Source organism: Haemaphysalis longicornis, unplaced genomic scaffold, assembly GCF_048455015.1.
Source record: "Haemaphysalis longicornis isolate Haplotype H1 unplaced genomic scaffold, Haemaphysalis longicornis Haplotype H1 scaffold_2, whole genome shotgun sequence".
Taxonomy (NCBI): Eukaryota; Metazoa; Arthropoda; class Arachnida; order Ixodida; family Ixodidae; genus Haemaphysalis; species Haemaphysalis longicornis.
In genome coordinates, this window is record NW_027526295.1 from 124694160 (window position 1) to 124712859 (window position 18700).

The 18700-nt window shown below is 47.6% G+C and overlaps 4 protein-coding genes across 5 annotated transcripts in view; 3 read left to right on the top strand and 1 right to left on the bottom strand.

Annotated features, from left to right (window-relative positions):
• Positions 1-3431: 3431 nt before the first annotated feature.
• The window catches only part of Ubr3 (Ubr3 ubiquitin ligase), a 167232-nt gene continuing 151963 nt past the window's right edge, over positions 3432-18700 (top strand). The window contains exon 1 of the mRNA XM_077698229.1: positions 3432-3514. Within this exon, the coding sequence (XP_077554355.1) occupies positions 3454-3514 (61 nt within the window). The 5' untranslated portion in view covers positions 3432-3453. The remainder of the gene's footprint in view (positions 3515-18700) is intronic.
• On the top strand, positions 5237-6340 carry LOC144169185 (uncharacterized). 2 transcript variants are annotated; one of them, XM_077698223.1, is made up of 3 exons: positions 5237-5578; positions 5652-5905; positions 5991-6340. In XM_077698223.1, the coding sequence occupies exons 1-3, from the start codon at positions 5322-5324 to the stop codon at positions 6038-6040; spliced, it is 561 nt and encodes a 186-aa protein (XP_077554349.1). In that variant the 5' UTR covers positions 5237-5321; the 3' UTR covers positions 6041-6340. The 2 variants fall into 2 exon arrangements, with proteins under 2 accessions (XP_077554349.1, XP_077554348.1); XM_077698222.1 differs by having other exon boundaries at positions 5249-5578; positions 5986-6340.
• On the top strand, positions 6358-8278 carry LOC144169186 (uncharacterized). The gene is made up of 2 exons (XM_077698224.1): positions 6358-7013; positions 7578-8278. The coding sequence occupies exons 1-2, from the start codon at positions 6620-6622 to the stop codon at positions 7844-7846; spliced, it is 663 nt and encodes a 220-aa protein (XP_077554350.1). The 5' UTR covers positions 6358-6619; the 3' UTR covers positions 7847-8278.
• Positions 9001-12482, bottom strand: LOC144169187 (uncharacterized). The gene is made up of 3 exons (XM_077698225.1): positions 11874-12482; positions 10764-10971; positions 9001-9919 (listed from the first exon to the last, which is right to left on the bottom strand). The coding sequence occupies exons 1-3, from the start codon at positions 12342-12344 to the stop codon at positions 9516-9518; spliced, it is 1083 nt and encodes a 360-aa protein (XP_077554351.1). The 5' UTR covers positions 12345-12482; the 3' UTR covers positions 9001-9515.

Genomic DNA, 18700 nt, shown 5'->3' on the forward strand with positions numbered 1-18700 from the left:
TGCGGTAAGTCGGCAAGCTTTACGCCAATTCACTCCGTACGCGTGCGAGCGAGTACATGTGATAGCAATCACTTACCCCCTACCTACATGCAGAGCGCCGATATCGATTATAGGCTACTGTTTCGCGATTCCAGTGCTTTGGGGACGTAATGATTTGGAGTAGATGCACCTAGCACTGAAGGTATCAGCCAAAAGATTGCGTGCAAATGCCTCCTACGTGCAAATCACCGAGATTCTAACTGCGCCAGCGCTGCGCTCCTCTCACGACAAAAGCAAACGTGCAGCGAACTTTCGCAAAGGCGTAGCGACGACTTGAGCAATACGTAGCGGTGCGCGTAGTTTGTCAAAGCACGCATCCTGGGATCCAAAGCAAGCGCAATGCCTGAGAGTCTGAGACGCCACAGCAGGACTGCTTTCAAATGGGCGCCGCCATTTTGGCTACAGCTTCAGTGGAAGTGACGTCGGTGACATCACGATGCTGGGGCACTATTTAGGGAGGGGGGGTGGGGGGGGGGGGTCGTCCTGGTCCCTTACGAGATATGGTTTGGGAATACGCTGCCGGGCGCTTACGGAAGGGGGTGTGGTTCAAAAGTGGTCACCCCGCGAATACTGCTCGAGGTAGCGTAGAGTAAAAACCAAAACCAAAACGCTTAGACGAGCCACAGCATGAGGGAATAAGCGCTTTGTACGACAGATAGTGTCGCCTTGTCGCTGAAACTGACCAAGATCAAGCAGCCGCAACCTTCACTCCCACATGTTCAGCCACACAAGCGTAGATGGCGTCTGTTATTTGTGTGTCAGGGCAATTTAAAACCATCTTGGCTAACCTTCGGTAACTGGAAAGCAGAAATTGTAAACGCAGCAACTCCCTTCTAAAACGTTCATTCGGCGTCAAAGTAACGCTATCGCGTCCAACATGTCACTGCAACTTTTTCTGATGCAAAAATAACTGTTGGACGGTCTTCTTCATCCTGATCGATAGCAACGTGGTGTTGGAATTGCGCCTAACTTCATTAGCTTGGGCAGACGTTAGTGGGACTTCTTCTGTGGAAATAACAAAGGGACACGCGGCGTTATGACGCGCATTTGGAGGCTGCTGTGAGCGGCCTCTGATTCTGATGCGCATGCTTCCGTTCCATCACCTATGTGACGCCCGGCCGCCGGTAATGGCCGCGTTTTTCAGTTTAGGTTCCCAAAACACCAATCTTCACGAGCTATTTGCGTCGCCCGCATTCACGCTTGAAACGCAGTATATTTGCATGTCGCACTCTTTTTATTGGCCCTGTTGGATGGCCTTATTTTTACGCCGTCGAAAATTTGAGTGCAGTTGGCCTTTAGGGAAAAGCTTCAGTATAACAAGCAGCGGGACTGCATGCTTTGTTAGGCAAGCGGATGTTGGATTAGCAGCAACGATGTTGTTTTAGCCCACTCCCTCCTCTGCTTCGTTTTAAGTGGATTGTCTTCGTCGTACGCAATCCCAGTAGGCTACTTCTTCACTAAACGTCCAACGGGTAGTCAGCTTCCCGAGCTAGTACTCTTTGTGATGAAAAAAGCAAAAAAACCTGTGGTTGCCGCATAGTGCAACTTGTCACCGACCACCACCGAGTCAAAATGAAGATGCTGGACCAGGGCACTCTGGCGTTTGAAGTAGAACCCCCGTGCGACTGTAACAAACCTGTACTCCTAAGTTTCGACTCCTGCGATGTGCTGAAGAATGAAGAACGCACGCTCATGACGTAGGACCTAAGGGGAAAATTTAGGTATCGTACCTAAAGTATGTGTATGACCTGCAGGAGAACCTGACGGTGAAACCGGTCCGTTATCTACACCGAAAGCCCGTCCATACGAATAATATCGAAAAGATGAACGTGAGAAGGACCATTCATTCAAGTTCTGCCTCCGGCTGTGACCGCTGCCTTGTAACACCTAAAAGAACAAGCCAGGCACACATGCAGCCCATTGTTCGCAACTGCAGGCCACACCATCACATTCATGAGGAACTTCTATCAGGAGTTCATACTTCTGGACATGAGCAATACAACCCGGCACCTGCGCCAAAAGTTCCCCGATGTCCGGCACTACGGCGATGCTGACTATGACAGGCTTGAGTGGCTGGAGGTTACCATGCCTATGTACTTGGAAGATGTTAAAAGAAGTTGTGGCGATCCAAGCGAGTTCCTCACGAAGGAGACGTATGAGGAATTTTCTATCACCACCTACTCTAGTGTTTCCTGCATAAGGTACCTTCTGAAAACCGATAGCTTCCTGTTCGTGCATATACCGAATATAGAAACGGAGCGAGAGCCCGTTGTCTTACCAATTGATCTACGAGCACACGCAGATACAGGGGAGACAGACGGTGTATTCACCGAGCACAGCTGTGGGTTTACCCCCTGCGTTCTCGCTGAATGCCACGTGATAGCGTCACGCGACCTCTCGCGCCTCTGTGCGCTCCGTCCACGGCACGTGTGGCGGCCGTGTGCACCAGTGGTTTGTCCAGGTAGACCTCGAAAAGTTTGGACTCGTGTGCAATACCGATACCAAACAACCGACTACCATACGTGGAATGTGCTTTGAGTTAACTTTCACGAATAATATAACTGCGCTGAAAACGCAAAGTCTGAGTGCGTATCACACCGGTCATCAGTCCGTTCTGAACATTGTGCTGAAGTGAAATAATAAATAACGTGTTACAGGTACAGTGTAACGTGTGAATAACGCAACCGGGCCGTAGGCACCCGTGGTAGGTGGTGTATAAAGCGTCGCTTTCGAAACGCCCTCCACAGGGTGAATTGGCCCGCACTTTTTTGGAACGCAGTGCATAACGCAGAAAAGTCTTGCGAAAAGAAATATGCTCGGTTGTGGAATGCAGGCACAGAATTGTTCACAAAATCCCGCTGTCTTGTCAGGACGTTGCATTGACGATCGCCTGCGTGACTACGAGAACTTTCTCAAAGGGTCATGCTGGCAGTCAGCTTGCTGTGCATTGGAAAAAAAAGAAGGGCACGCGTGACCCACGAGGCTTTCTGTATCGCACAATGCTGCGACGAGTGTATTCGTATGCCCAGTGTCTCGCGTGAACGGAAAAGGGATCGCATATCTTTCGAATTGATACGGGTTTCCTACCATCATTGTGTGCTTTAAGAATTCGTACAGCACCGTCGCCTTCTTCTATTTGTTATTTATTGTTGCGTAGATTTGACTCTTTCGTACAAAGGTTGCGCCCTAATGCAATAAAAAAGATGTGGTTGATAGTCAGTGCACATGTTTGTCTCCTCCTTTCTCGTGTCCCGTCTTCGGGCTGTTGTAATCGCTTAGTTCGTTTTTTTTTATTTTGCCACCCTCTGATTGGCTAGGTAGCGCACAAAATAGGCGTCGCTGAAGGAACGACGGGCATTGTGTTGCTGGAACTACGTGCGTCGCCTCCCTTCTTGGGCAAGCCGGCGGTCGTCCATGCAGCTGGTGGCGACGGAAGGGAGCGTATACGTCGGCGTTGGTCTTGGCGTCGGATTTGGTGAGAGCACGGTTTTATTATTATTATTATTATTAGAGTACCCTCAGGGCCTTTACGGCGTTACAGAGGGGGCGGGTACAGTGCATGAAAACAGGTAACAGTGTAGAAGTACAGGCAGTATGTAAACACAAGCATATTTCCGGAAACCAGGTTACTGCATTACATGTACAGAAAGTGCATTCTTGAATGATGCCGGATCTTCAATGGACACAATGTGGTGGGGAAGGTGGTTCCATTCCTCAGACATTTTGGGGAGAAATGAATATGAGAATGCGTTGGTGCGGGCAGATGGAACGTTGTTGCCTTGAACGGATGGTCGATGCGGGATGATATGTACGCGGGCCGTGAGAAAAGGTCGCGTCTTATAGATGGGTTATGGAAATAGATTTTGTGAAACAGAGAGAGTCGTGAAATTTTTCTGCGATGGTGCAAGCTTGGTAGAACCAGGTTATTTTTCATTAGTGAAACACTGGAGGTACGGGAGTAGTTGGAAAGTATAAATCGAGCTGAGCGGTTTTGTACAGATTCCAGAAGAGAAATTAGGTTTTGTTGTGCAGGGTCCCAGATTTCCGAGGCATACTCTAGTTTAAGGCGAATTAGTGTCCGATAAAGTGTTAACCTGAGGGGGGATGGATCATGAGAGAAATTACGGCGAATATATCCTAAGGAACGGTTTGCGCTGCTGCAGACATAATTAATGTGTGTGTGCCATGTTAAGTCATTGCTGATATGAACACCAAGATACTTGTAGGATGTAACGTATTCGAGAGTGGCTCCGGTAATTTTGTAATTAAAGGGCTGCTGGGAATAATGTTTGCGCGTAATGGTCATGCTTTTGCATTTGTTTGTGTTAAGTATCATGTGCCATTTGCTGCACCATTTAGAGACAGTGTCGAGGTCGGCGTGTAAATTAAAGTTGTCCGTTCGGTCACAAATTTCGCGAAAGTACGCAATCATCAGCGAATAATTTTATGGAGGAATTTATACCATTACGAAGGTCGTTAATAAATATTAAAAATAGCAGAGGACCTACCTCCGAACCCTGTGGTACACCGGATTTAACATCAGTAGGGAGAGAATTGCATTCGTTAGCAGTCACGAATTAGGTGCGATTGGTCAAAAAGCATTCTATCCACTTAACCACATTAGGGTCAATGTTTAGGGTACTGAGCTTAAGAAGTAATAATTGATGAGACACTTTGCCAAACGCTTTGCAGTCTACAGATGAACCGCGATCCAGAGCTGATGCAACGTCGTGTGTGAATGTTAGAAGCTGAGTTTCGCATGAGTAATTTTTCCGAAAGCCATGTTGAAATGGGCTGAAAAAGGAGTTGGATTCCAGGAATGATAGAAGGTTAGAATAAATGACGTGCTCTAAAAGTTTACAGGAAATAGACGTTAACGATATTAGGCAGTTTTAGCATATCGTTACCGTGTTTGCGTTACCGTTTACCGTGTTGCCGGAAGCGCTGGCGACCGGGAAGCCTGTGCCGGTAAGTTGCCGTTCGCGGCAACTCTCGCGCTGCGCAGTCTTCTCCCGCAAACACGGTAAACGGTAACGTAAACACGGTAACAATAGGCAGTTTTAGCATATCGTTACCGTGTTTGCGTTACCGTTTACCGGGTTTCCGGGAGTCGACTGCGCATGCGCGAGAGTTACCGTGAACGGTAACTTACCGGCATAGAATTTTGCGTCGAAACGACTTTACCGTGGTCACGCGATATCCCGGGACGTCGAGAACGCGCGAGAAGAGCCAGTAGCCAAGCCAAGTCATTTTGCCCAGCGGAGGTTGAGGAGAAAAGAGCTATGGCGGCTGCGCACATCGACAACCGCGATACGAACATGCAGCGGCGTTACAGAATCCGCTACTCCGTGGCGGATGACGTTGCGCTTTTGCAAGAAGTCGTGAACCTGAACCCGTTCGCTGACCAGCATTTATGGGCTGAGGTCACTGAAAATCTCGTCGCGCTGACGGGTAAGCCATTCAACCAAAGAAGCGTTAAGGAGCGCGTTGACTTGGTCCTCACCCGCTTCCTGAATGAAGAACGGGCGTGCATCAGACGGTAAGTGTTTTTCATTGCACGTTTTTTGTGAAAAGCATTCAGGCTCCTTGCAAATTATACGTCTTGTAACCAGGTCGGGGACCGAAGAGGACTATTCCGCAATGGACCAGCTCCTGCAGCAGGTTGCCGACCTCTGCAAGGAGTTCGGACATAAACTTCGCCGGGTTGCACTCCGCCAGAGCCGCGGGAGGACGGAGAACAGTCGGCGGGTTGGGGCTACAGCCCGTTGTACCGCTCGAGACCCTGCCACTGACGGCAGGGTCTTGGTAGCCCTGGACGGTCATGCCGAGTGGCTAGCAGCGGGGCTCAGCCCAAGCAGAGATGAAGGTAGGCAGCTAGCACGGCCTCGTGTATCCTGCTTTGCAGACTCTGTGCTAGCTGTTCATTTTGTTCGTGTGTTTGTTCAGTGCAGCCCATGCCCCGTCAGCGCACCGTGGTCCTGTGTCGGGCTACAGCCACTGACATCACGTGCACGCTACGTGGAATGGTTTTTATGCGACGCCGTACATGTTGCGAACTGGACAAGAGAGTATGATTACCTCGTTCATTTCCTTGGGTGGAAACCGCGAGTTGCCTCTTGCAGTACACAACATTAGTTTCTGTTGCCCTGCATCGAGGCAGAACTGTAGTTGAGACTTGCTGCTGATTACACTGAGCATATGAAGTTAGTCCGTGCTATTCAGCTACAGCTGACATTGTTTGGACTTGACCCTAAATGCTTACTTTCATACACAAATCAAATAAGTGGGTACACTGCTGGCATTCCGCATTCCAACACAGCTTGCCGACACTGCTGCAAACTCCCTACTTGCTGAATGTGTCGTTACTTTCTCAGTGGGACCAGTACGTACTTTTACACAGACTCTTGGCTTCACTATTGTGGCACAGTGTGCCGTGTAATATTTTGTGTATTTTAAACAGGGGAATCGAAGCTATAATTGGTGTTCCAAGATCATTTCATGCATTGTAACTTTGTTGTGTACTAAACGCACAAATCATCAGCCAACACACACGAGAAGTTAAAATTGCTTGGCTACTGTGATGCTTTTGAACTGCCATGACCTTTCTACTCGTGCTTTCGGGCTTGTCAAAGATGCGCAGGCACTGTCACCTGCGGAAATTCTGCTCGAAGGCATTTACGTGGATGCCGAGACGCCTCCTGGCTGTTCGAGCGACCAGCAGAGCCCACCGCCCCAACAGAGTTCTGATGGCTGCACTCCTGGCTGTTCGAGCGACCGGCAGAGCCCACCGCCCCCACAGAGTTTTGCCGGCAGCACTCGCAGTCCTGATGGCGAAACAAGCCTGGTTTTAACCGGCGTGAGCTGTCAGGAAGCACCTGTGGTGCACAGCCGCTGTAGCCCACAACCAACTCCTCGGCAAAGGTCACCTCTGCAGGTCATCCACCCGGGCAACAGCCGAACCACTCCAGCACGAGGTGAGGAGGAATGATGTCAGCCCCTTGACTTACTGCAGTTAGCCTTGTTCACATAACTTCTAGCAGATAACATTTTCACCCAGCACAACTATTGTAAACTGCGGGTTAAAAAAGAAATGCTACCAAGCCTACTGTAACTGCGTGGTGATGCACGTACCGCGCTGTCACAGTCCACGTGTGCTGGTTGTACAAAGTCCAGCAAAAGCAAATCACGACGGCCTCATCTGCCAATCGTAATGAGGTTCTCTCCACGTTTCACCAGTTTACACAGCCCACCATACGGGGGCTGGAGTAGATGAATTCTTATTTCTTAGGCACTGGCGTGTGCTTTGGAATGCATTTTAGCACCAGATTGTTGACATGCCCTGGTGCTTCCCAGTCACTGTGCTGTTCTGCACTTCCGCTCCAACTTTCAGTAATTTGCACTTAGGTTCCCCTTGTGGCTCACATTAGTTAGCATGCACCATTTTTTAATTTTTTTATTCTTTAGCTGACTTTTTTTACTTTTCAGGTGAAAAATACTCATTGCATTTATGAGTATTTATTCTTGTCTATTCTATGCAGGTATGCAAAGGCACGGTACCACCCGCGACTTTCTCGATGAACGAGACAAGCGAGAGCAGGAGACCCAATGCAGGCGGCTCGCACTGGAGGAGCGCAGACTAGACTTCGAGATGTTGAAGCACTCGGAAAACATGCGTGAACGCGAAAAGGAGCGGGAGGCCCTAGCGGAGGAGCGCCGCCTTAGTGCTGAAGAGCGGCGCTCGCACATCGCGTACCAAGAAGCGCAGCTGAGGCTCATCGAGAGCCTCATCGAAAAGATCCAAAAGTAAACGCCTAAACAACCATGGCTCTGTATTCCATCTCGTGCTTGCTTGCCACCATGACAAGATGCAGGCTAAGATTTTGCGAAAAAGGCCCCTCTACAGGTGTTCAAGATGATGCCGGGAGGGGGAGGGAGTTAATCAGCTGTGGCCAGACTTTATTTAGCTAAAATTGGCAGAATGATGATGGTTAAAGTGCGATGCAGCTGCACTGATGTAATCATGCCGTGTCACTGGCACGTTGAGTGCGTGGTCCACTATCCCGTACTCGCTCGCCATTACATCTGGCCTGCATGGCCTGGAACAATCAAGGTGCTCTAGAAGTGCCAAATTCTTGTGACTAGTGGTGAGCAATGTTGATCAGCTATGAAAAGTTTAGTGGGCAAAACAAAAAAAAGATCTAAAACGAGGTACGAGCAATTTTATTTTTTGCTAGTACACAATACAGCACACATGGAAAGAGCACAAGAAAAAAGCAAGTACAATGCCACAGTATTGCGGTGTAAAGGAGTACAGAAGGTATTTTCAAAATGCCCATGTAAATGCTAGAAGGGGCCATGTAGACAAGTTTCGTTCACTCGAAAGATTGCCTCGTTAAAATCCTACTAACACCACTTCGCACAAATAAGCTATGTAATTGGGAAAAAATAATCCTGGTCCATCTCCACCAACGTCAAATTTGGGGATGGGCGAAGCATGCAGTGGGAGTAAGAGGTATACAGCTTTGCTGGAAAAGTCTTTGAAGCATGGAGCGTATTTAGCGCGAGGCATTGGAAAACAAGTGTCCCGGTGTTTTAGTACCATGACTACATGAGACGACGCTGCTAAGAGGCTTCGCTCCTATAAGGGAAGGGCCCACTCGCTCATTTCCCACAAGAGAACCTGTGATGTCACTTGTGCCAGCTCTGCAATTGGCTGAGGGCATCAAAAGCAAACGTAAATTAGGCAGGGCTTTTTATAAGCTTGCCGAACAAGCTATTTGCACTTAAAATTAGGGCACATTCTTTTTACAGCAGTAAGAATGGTGGGGTAAACAGCAGAAGGTACGAAATTACACGTAAACCAAGCAGTACTCATGCCGACTGCTGTTGGTACTGCGCGCACCAGGCATGTTTTAGCTGCACAGCACTGTGGCTGTTTGGGGTTGTCTCAGATAACACTGGCCGAGTGGCGTAAGCAACTGTGTCTTACGTGACCGTATTTGTCGAGTGAACACCATGTTTCATGAAACAATTATGTTCTACCTTAACAAAAACAAGCCAGGTACAAATACGGTCAAAATAAAGCAAAGGCACAAAACGGCAACCGTTTTCTGCCTTCTGCCTAGATGGTAGCGGCATCTAGGTTGACTAATGGGAAACAAGGAAACAGTAACTTGAAGACCAATTCATGTGATTTCATTGCAGATGTCATGAAAACGCATGATTTGGTGGGAGAATCAAAATTTTAACCTAAATTGGCTAGCTTCTCAGTGAATAAAGCATTGTTTGCTTACGGACAAGCACTGGAGGCACGGTAAAACATGAAATCTTTCAAATAAACCTAAACTTGTATTTTGTCAGCATGGCCCCTTCATGTCCTGTCATAAAGAAGATGTTTAAAAGTGCTGAGCTTGGGAACTGTAACAATGCCCCCTTGACCCCCTTGACAACTTACACGGAGCTCTTGGTACGGGCAACTACACATTTGAAGGCGAGAATGGAACAAGGTATTCATCAAGGGCAGGTGGGTCCAAATTAAAGTACATGCTAACTTGGCTGTCGTACAAGCATGTATGTGCATTTGCAAGGAGCGTGGCGACCTTGTACATGCGCCCAACATTTTGCCTGCTCATTTTTTGATTCTTGTGAAAATCAACAAATGCAAACTCCGCTGCCACCTTCCCAAATCCCCATTCCACCGCCAGGCGGACAGCACTCATGCGCTTATTAAACCAGGCTTCATGGGGCTGCAGCCTGGCACCTCCAAAGGGCTTGTACAGCAGCGGCCGGAGAGGGTAAGCGGGATCGCCATAAATCACATATGGGTGACCCATCGTGATCTTTTCCAGGTTGTCGTAGAGGCGGGTCTCCCTAAGGATTCCTGAAATACAGAAGCAGCTCACACAAAAGGCCAGTAACACAAACGCAAGCACAATGCAAAATCATGTGTTAAGATGTAGTTTGGTCGGCTTGTACCTGTCCTGAATGGCTTGAACGGTGCATATTAACTTTCGTATCTAAAATACTTTTCTTGTCACAACTTGCATCTTAGGGTACCTAACACGCGGATGGGCTCAGCAAAAATGTGGAGCTGTTTTTTTGCCTTTACCAATAAACTGGGTGGAAGCCTGCTTTCTGTTTTTCATTGACTTTTACCAATAAACTGGGTGGAAGCCTGCTGTCTGTTTTTCATTGACTAGTGCATGTGCAGTTTATTGGCCCGAAATAAACAGCTCATATTTTTTCACTACCTGAATGGTATAGCTGCTCGCTGCCAGGCTTTACGAAGTAGTACTTATCATTCGTTGATGCACCTTTCGGCTACTGACAAGCTTTCCCGACTTCAAGCCTGCCACGCAGGAATTTTTTTCCTTAGCAAAAGCTGCAATAAGGAGGGGTGGCTTTATTCTTAGAAGTAAACTAAAATGGAGAGTCGAGCTAGTTGGTGAACATGCATCGTTGGAAATTAAGTTCGCGCTCAATTTTCAACGATGCATGCTCGCCAAGTAGCAAAAATTGCTTAGCCCCCCCCCCCCCCCCCACCATCTGCTTTCCAGCTAGTGGAAACAGCAGTACTGTGCAAATTGGGAGGGGGAAATACTGAGTTTGTACGGTTAAAAATATGTATCTTGTAGGTGTATTGGAGATAAGTGAGTTACTAAAGGCTAGTAAGATGAACAGTTTGTTTTCATGGCCCCTGTAACGAAAGTCCCAACCATGCTCACCTGCGTCATGTCGCCGCCCCCTGAAGGGTCCATCCAGCTGACAAATTATGCCGTTCGGGCACATCACTGCCTGGTACTTGTGCACATGGCACCTCTTGTGGCCTGAAAAGTGTTCCTGTTGGTCCTCCGTTGGCCGACAAATTCGGCGGGCTGTTCCGTCGACAAATCCCCAGCAGTTCTTGAGGGGGGCACCTTTGGCATGCACAGCCTGGAAATAGCAATGATAGCAATTGTCTGAGGAGCCCCATTTTCAATCACAATAATTCTTGCATCTGCTCGCCTGGATGTGGATCCGCAACTTGCCAGTTCATTTTAAGCAGAATAAGCCATGAGCATGCTTGCAGTAATCTGATCTAAAATGCATGCATATCGGTTGGCACAGCGTGGCACTTTGGTAAAAGCACTTGGTACTTTGGTAAAGTTACTCTGTTGTAATGGGGGTTTACTTTAGCTTCTGTTGTCTCAAAGGCTTTCTTACGCAGGAGCATGAGAAAACTCTTAACAGATTGCCCAAAATTTAGTGCATAAATTTGTTAGATCAGTATTGTGTGGCATCTACCAACAGCAGTGCATGAAGTGAAATTAGACAAGTTGGTAAACTATCTGTGCAATATGCTTTTGAAAGTAATACAAGACGACAAAGCATGCTTAGTTTAAAACAGCAATGAGGCTGGCACACGCTACAGCCAAGAAAAAAAATTAGGGCGAATATTGTTCGACAATATTTACTTACATATTACTTACAAATTATGCTACCTCGTGACAAATATTTGTTTTGTCACATTACATGCCACTGTGACTCGACCACAATCAAAAAGTGCATGGATATAGCTCAACTGATTTGCTAGAGTTATCTTTTATCGTAAGACCTCCAGAACAGAACGGTCTAGCTTCTTCTTTGGCATTTGGGGTTCGTGAAGGCATTGTAAAAATTGCCCAGGTGGAGATTGAAAAGGCCTGTCTTGTTTGTGTGGGTACTATATTTTTTGTGTATGCACCTCTCCACTGTAATGCCACAGACAGCGATGTAATTGTAATGCTTGTTTCTGTTTGCACTACGTGTTTTTTTTTTTTATGCGCCCCTCTTTTATATGCAATATGTATTCTTACCTCGGAAAATCGCTCCAGGCTGTCCAAATTCAACCACGTGTGTGTAGTCAGGTCGTAAAGCAGGTGACCGAAGTGGTATTCCACGTGTGCCAGAACCTGATTCACCACACTCGAAATCACAGAAAGATGCCGGTTAAACATCATCTCCAGGTCGGCCAGTCGGTTCGGGTAGGCAAGACGCCTCAAAGTCATACATAACGCCTCGCGTCCTGGCACCGGCACACGCTGCGCGCTCACGACCTTGTCAGGCATCATGAGGCAGGAATATAAATACTCAAAGTCCACTTTCTTAAACCTGAACATGCGCTCAAATTCAGGGCTGTCTAGCCTTGCTACGTTGAGCAGTCCACGTGCTGCTAGATTGCGGCGCGGCTCCGGATCCAGTTCCAACAAGTACGCATCCTCGATGTCGCGCCAAGATAGACACCGCATCAACAGCGGGTCTGAAAGGACGCTGCTGTATTGAGCCATAGCAGAAGGTGAACTCTGAACTGGAGCACAGCAGCTGAGCTACTACACGCTGCTACAAGGCACTGCCATGAGTAGTACACTCTACCATGACGGACTCGACGGCAGGAGATTGGCTTGGCTTGTGATAGGCTAGTCTGGCCTAATCAGAAAACCGCCAACGGCTTCCTGGGCCTCAATTGACTATAAATAAGACTGAAAAAGCAAGCACTGCGAAAAATAAATGCTATTGATGGAATTCAACATATATTCGACAAAAAAAATGTTGCTATCATCATCATTTTGTGTCTGTTACGTTAAACTTTCCGCACGCTAACCAGCGAAAAACGGTACGCTAAAATGCGTCTTACCGTTTTCACCGGTAAACGGAAACTCCCGCTCCCGGTAACACGGTAAACGGTAACGCTAACACGGTAACGATATGCTAAAACTGCCTAATATGCTAAAACTGCCTATTGGCCGGTAATTTAAAGGAGAGCTTTGGATACCGGATTTGAAAACAGGGACGACCTTCCCCACCTTCCAATCAATTGGCACAGCACATCGCTGAAGGGATTGAAAAAAGATGTGTGGCAGGATTATTGACGAATAAACTTCGGTGTTTTTTAAGAGCTTGGGATTAATTTCGTCTACGCCACAACTGGAAGGTTTAAGGTCATGAATCAGCTTCATAATTCCAACAGGATATACTACAATAGGATCCATTGGAAAAAAGTTGTAATCGCATAATTGCGGCACAACATCCGCAGGACAATTCGAAAACGACTTGGCGAATACTTGATTCAGAACGCGACAACATTCGTCACTGCGCATGACCTGGTTGTCAGCATATCTAAGAGATATAAGTTATTTTTTATTAGGTCTACTTGTCTTCCAAAACATTTTTGGGTTACTTTGGAGAAGCGAGGGGAGAGTGTTTGTAAAAAAGACGTCCTTTGCTTTTTTTATGGCTGCACGATAAGCGTCGGAAATATTTTTGTAAGCAAGCCAGCGGGATGTCTCATTTTTGCGTTTGGCTACACGAAATGAGCGTTTCTTTAGGTTTTGCAGTCGTTTTAGATCAGATGTGAACCAAGGTGAGCGTTGCTTGCCAGAAATAACAACTAAAGGAATATATTTGTTAGTCAAAAACGGAACTTTTTCTTTAAACAAGTGCCAACTGTGTTCAACCGTGCGATCAAAAAAGCCTACCATGTAGGCATCGATAAAACATTCGAGTTCTGTATTAATTGAAGCGTAGTCTCCTTTGGCGTAATTTCTTATTGCTTTGGTGTGTGTTAGCCGGCGCGAAACCTCAGCTTCTAAGGTAAAATGAATGAAACAATGAGCACTTAAACCAGGAAGGAAAATTAGGAGTCGCACAAGATCTGGAACATTTCTCAGGACCAGATCTAGTATGTTAGCGGACGTCGGACCCACTCTGGTTGGTTTGTCAACTAGCTGAGTCAAATTAAAGTCGAGACACATGTTAAAAAATGTAGTACTATCTCCTGATAGATTACTGTAAGCAGAGCAGGGCACTGACCAGTTTATTTTGGGGAAGTTAAAGTCCCCGAGCAAGAACAACGGCGCATGTGAAAATTTCAAGACCAGGTTGTTAAGAACGTCATGTATTTTGTCACAAAAGTCAGATGTAGCATTGGGCGGACGATAACAGGCGCGAAACACGGCGTTTTGATTATTTAAGTGTATCGAAACACAGATAATTTCTAAGACTGAATTTGTTATCACCATACTGGAAGTGAGACAATCGGCTGCAGCGATCAATACACCGCCACCAGGTTGATTACAACGATCAGCTCGGTATACAAAGTAATTTTTATCGCAACAAAACAATTCCGAGTTTGCCTACTATGTCTGCAGCGCAGTCATCAAAAAGGGAAAACAAGGCATCGCGCTTGTTAGTGACGCTGCGCACATTTGAAAATAAGACTGACAGGTTCTTGTCGTTATTTTTTGGGCGCGGGTCAGATGTTAGGATGACACGGTATCTGAACCCCCGGACGTATCATCGATCTGCCTTGGCTTGTTCGTTTCCAGTTCGCATATGCTATCGGTAGCAGGAGAGTAGACATAGCACTTTTTGTTCAGGTAAAGCTTGTTATAGCGAATGGTGAACTGCTGGCCGCTATCCTTTCCGTACTCGTACAACTTTTTTCTCATGCTCCTCGTTGCCCTGCAAAAATCTTCGTTCACGACCACGTCAGACTCTTTCAGCTTTTTTTTGGAATTCAAGATGCTGTTTCTTCATTTGGATGAGGAGAACTTTACAATAATTGGCCGACATTTACCAGGAATGAACTTGCCTAACCTGTGGGCGCGAGATATTCGGTCGTCGCTAGTAGTCAAGTTTCAGTTCAATACGGAATTCAGAACTGCACAAACCTTTTCTTGTGGTTCTGCCCACGTCTCGGAAGAGCTGTCTGCAAGGCAATGAAATATTAAATTTTCCCTTCGTGAACGATCTTCAAAGTCATCTAGCCATTGGTTCAGCGCCATTACTTGTGGTTGATAATTTTGCGTGGGCAGCCCTTCGGGGCAGCTGAAATGTTTTAAAGCAAAGCTTTTTACCTCTACCCCCCAAGGGTTCTTTCGCGACCGTTGGTGTCACCAGAAAACTCCAGCGAACAAATAAAAGAATTTACTGGCACCACCGGGAATCGAACCTGGAACTAATAGACTAACAAAGCGAGAGCCCGTTGTCTTACCGATTAAGCTACGAGCACACGCGAAGACGGGGAAGAAAGGCAGTGTACTCACCAAGCACATCTACGGGTTTAACCTCTGCGTTCTCGCTGAATGCCACGTGACAGCGTCACGCGACCACTCACGCCCCTCTAGCGGCCCTGTGCGCACCTTGCTCATGTGCTAAGAGTTACAAAAATTAAAGGAAGGTCACACCAATGCATGGCATTTCACATCTAGAACGCCAATGTGCTAAAGCCTGTAGCCTCCAGTGTTCACGTAAAAATTACCGCTCCTAGTCATCCGCCCTCACGCCAAATCAAGGAATACATTCAAATACTCCTTGATGGCCAGGCCATCACTCTAAGCTCCAGCATCAAGATCCTGGGCCTTCATGTCCAGGCTAACACCAAGAGGGACGTCTCCTTGCAGCGCCTCAAACAGCATTAATCAAATCATACACATGATCAGGCGAGTTGCCACCAAGAAGCGAGGCCTAAAGGAATCCGCTACTTTTCGATTAATTGAAGCTTTTGTCTTCTGGAGAGTCACTTACGCCAACCCCCTGTCCTCTTCTCGACAAGGAGGACATATAGATGCTTTACATAATGATTAGAAAGGCGGTCGAGCAGGCCATTGATCTCATGAGTGCGTCCACACAGAGGCTGCTTAGCACGGGGCTCCACAACAGGGTGGAAGACCTCATAGAAGGCCGTCTTTCTAACCAGAAGGTCCGACTCAGAACTGGGGTACGTAACCGCATGCTTCACCAGATTGGCTGGACAGCCAGAATGTCACTCCGCTTGACGTAGTCCCAAACTCTTGGCGACTAAAACTAAAGATGCTCGCTTCTCTTAGAAATATGAACCTCTCACATGACGAGGGTCACCGAAAAGCATGGGCTCAAGCGCTAAACACCACCCTCGGTGGGGATCTTGCAGTTATCCACACAGACGCCTCCAACCATCGAGGGCAGCAATACGCCATGATCGTGGCTACCTCCAGAACCAACCTCCTTGCGTGTACCTCGCTTAGGACCCAAGAAATGACGGCAGCAGAAGAGGCAGCCATCACCTTGGCTCTCACTCAACCATGGGTTCGGAGGGTAGTCACCGATTCCCAGCAAGCCTACTGGAATTATCAGTCGGGTTTGGTGTCCTGACTTGCACTGCGCGTGCTAAAAACCACTCCCCAAACGTTTCCATTCAGTTCACCTGGACACCCCCTCACGCTTCAATGGAGGGCAACCAATACGCCCACCCAACAAGCCTGCGCTATTACCTCCCGTGCAATGGAGCTGCAAGAGGACAGTGACCCGCTTGTCACGTTCAGGGAGATAACCCAGCATTGTCGCCTTCTGAGACAGACCGTACCTTCGCCTTACCCTGACCTTTCCAGCGAACAACAAACTACACTACGGCTCATACAATCCGGGCTTCTTCCCACAGCCTACGCGTCTTCACTTAATGCATCCGAATCGCTACGACGCTGAATGTAAATTTTGCTCAGAAGTAGGAACACTCCGCCCCGTAATCGGGGTGTGTGACTTTAGCCCTGAGCACCCTGCTCTCTTTCCGTCAACTACCCAACAAGAGCAATGGGAGATGCTGCTGTCTAGGCCCTCTCTACCTACCCAGCTTCAGCGGTTGGACAGAACAGAGGCCGCGCGGACTGCATATGGGCCCCACAGAAGAAGGAATCACTCCCCTGGGCTGCACTCTGGGCCGTTCAGAAATCGGAACAGAAGTATTTTTTCCTCCTGCTCCTCCTCCGCCGTCTCTGTCGCAAATCTCGTTGCCTCCGTCCGCGGCGCCGAAACGGAGAAGTCAGATCGTCTTACATCGGGTTGGAGCTTACTTTAATTTTATAAAAAAAGTTTCCACTCTTGTGCTACACTAATACAACTCAACCAACCACCGTTCATGCATCATGCATTGATTTAACCTTACCAAGAATATTTTTTGAAGTAATAAATTGTGTGGTTAAGTGCATTTCACTTCTCTCTGGTTTTACTATTTGTAGACCTATGTGAGTGAATTTAAGTGACGTCACATGGGTAATCGTCGTGGGTGCCGTTTACAGCTTTGCTTTCCAACCACATTCACGGGGTGGATTGGCGCGATTTTTTTCAACTTCCGAAAGCCTATTATCGAGATCCGTAATCTGTTGCTCAAGGGATGATTGCGCCTCTTTTACTTCATTAATAGACTCCATCAGTTCATCGTGCTTTACATCTATCTTGTTATGCAATGACTTAATAAGGGAAAGCAGCTCGTTGTAGTGTTTGTCAGGAACATCCTTTGGGGGGCCGGGGTTTGATTGAATATCGCCAGACATGATCAGCAGTTTTACAACATGAACACATTCGCTTGTCACAGCAATCATTACACAAGGGCATGGAAGCAGCAGCAAGCAAACATTGTTTGATCTTTTGCTATAAAGGGAAGGAGCAGAACCCACCTGCACAAGAAAAGCGAAAGGGTTGCTGTAGACTCGCATTGTTGCTGCACTTCCATGCCCACTGAAGGCGATCCTCGGGTCCCAGCTGTTTAAGTAGAGCTGCGGTGATGCGTCGGTCACTTTGGATGACGGCGGTGCGCAGAGGGCCGGGGAGTCGTTCCACAAAAATGGTTGCTGCGCTTGGCAGTCCGGAGTGTTTACTGCAGAATGCAACGCCTGGAAGCCTTTGCCGCCGAGTTGCGCAGTTGGCTGCAGTGTCTTAGGCGGGAGCGGAAGAATTTTCCACGAGGCAAGGAAGGTCAAAATCTGCACAACAAAAGCGAAAGGGTCGCTGTAGATGCGCATCGTTGCTGCACCTCCATGCCCACTGATATCGGCTTGTTTGACTTCATGTGAGCACTAACGCAATTTGCTTGGTAGTCGAGGATTTTTTACTTTTCTAGATATAAGCAGTACATCTAAGAGCGGAACTTTTGTTATCTGCAGTCATGATGGAGACGTCGGTAACAAAACCCAACCTAATGTTGCTCACCGAAGGGCTAGGTATCACACGGAGAGAGCCCACGCGGGAGACAGACGGTGCACTCACCGAGCACATCTGCGGGTTTACCCCCTGCGTTCTCGCTGAATGCCATGTGATAGCGTCACGCTACCTTTCGCGCCGCTGTGCGCTCCGCTCACGGCACGTGTGGCGGCCGTGTGCGCTCCTTGTGCATGCGCTAGGATGCGGTTATATAAATATAAAAGGAATCTCACAACGCATGGCATCGCACTTCTCTTTCGTCTCTGCCACCGATCCCGTCGCCTCTGTCGGAAGCGACGGAAACAGAAGTGAGATCGTCTAACACCGGGTTTGAGTTTCCTTCATTTTGCAAAAAAAGTGTCCACTCATGTGCTACACCGATACAACTCAACCAACCACCGTTCATAAATCCTGCATTCATTTAACCTTAACAAAGAACATGCAAGAAAGGGTATGGTTAAGTGCATTTCACTTGTCTCTGGTTTCATCTTTTGTAGAGCCACGTGTGTGAATTCAAGTGACGTTGCATGGGTAATCACTGTGGGTGTCGTTTACAGCTTCGTTTTCAAACCACCTTCGTAGGGTGGATTGGCGGGCATTTTTTGCCCACAGGGATCGTTTTTGCTTACGTCGATGAAACCGTTGGTGGGGGGGGGGGGTAGAGGTATACAGCTTTGCTGTAAAAAATGCC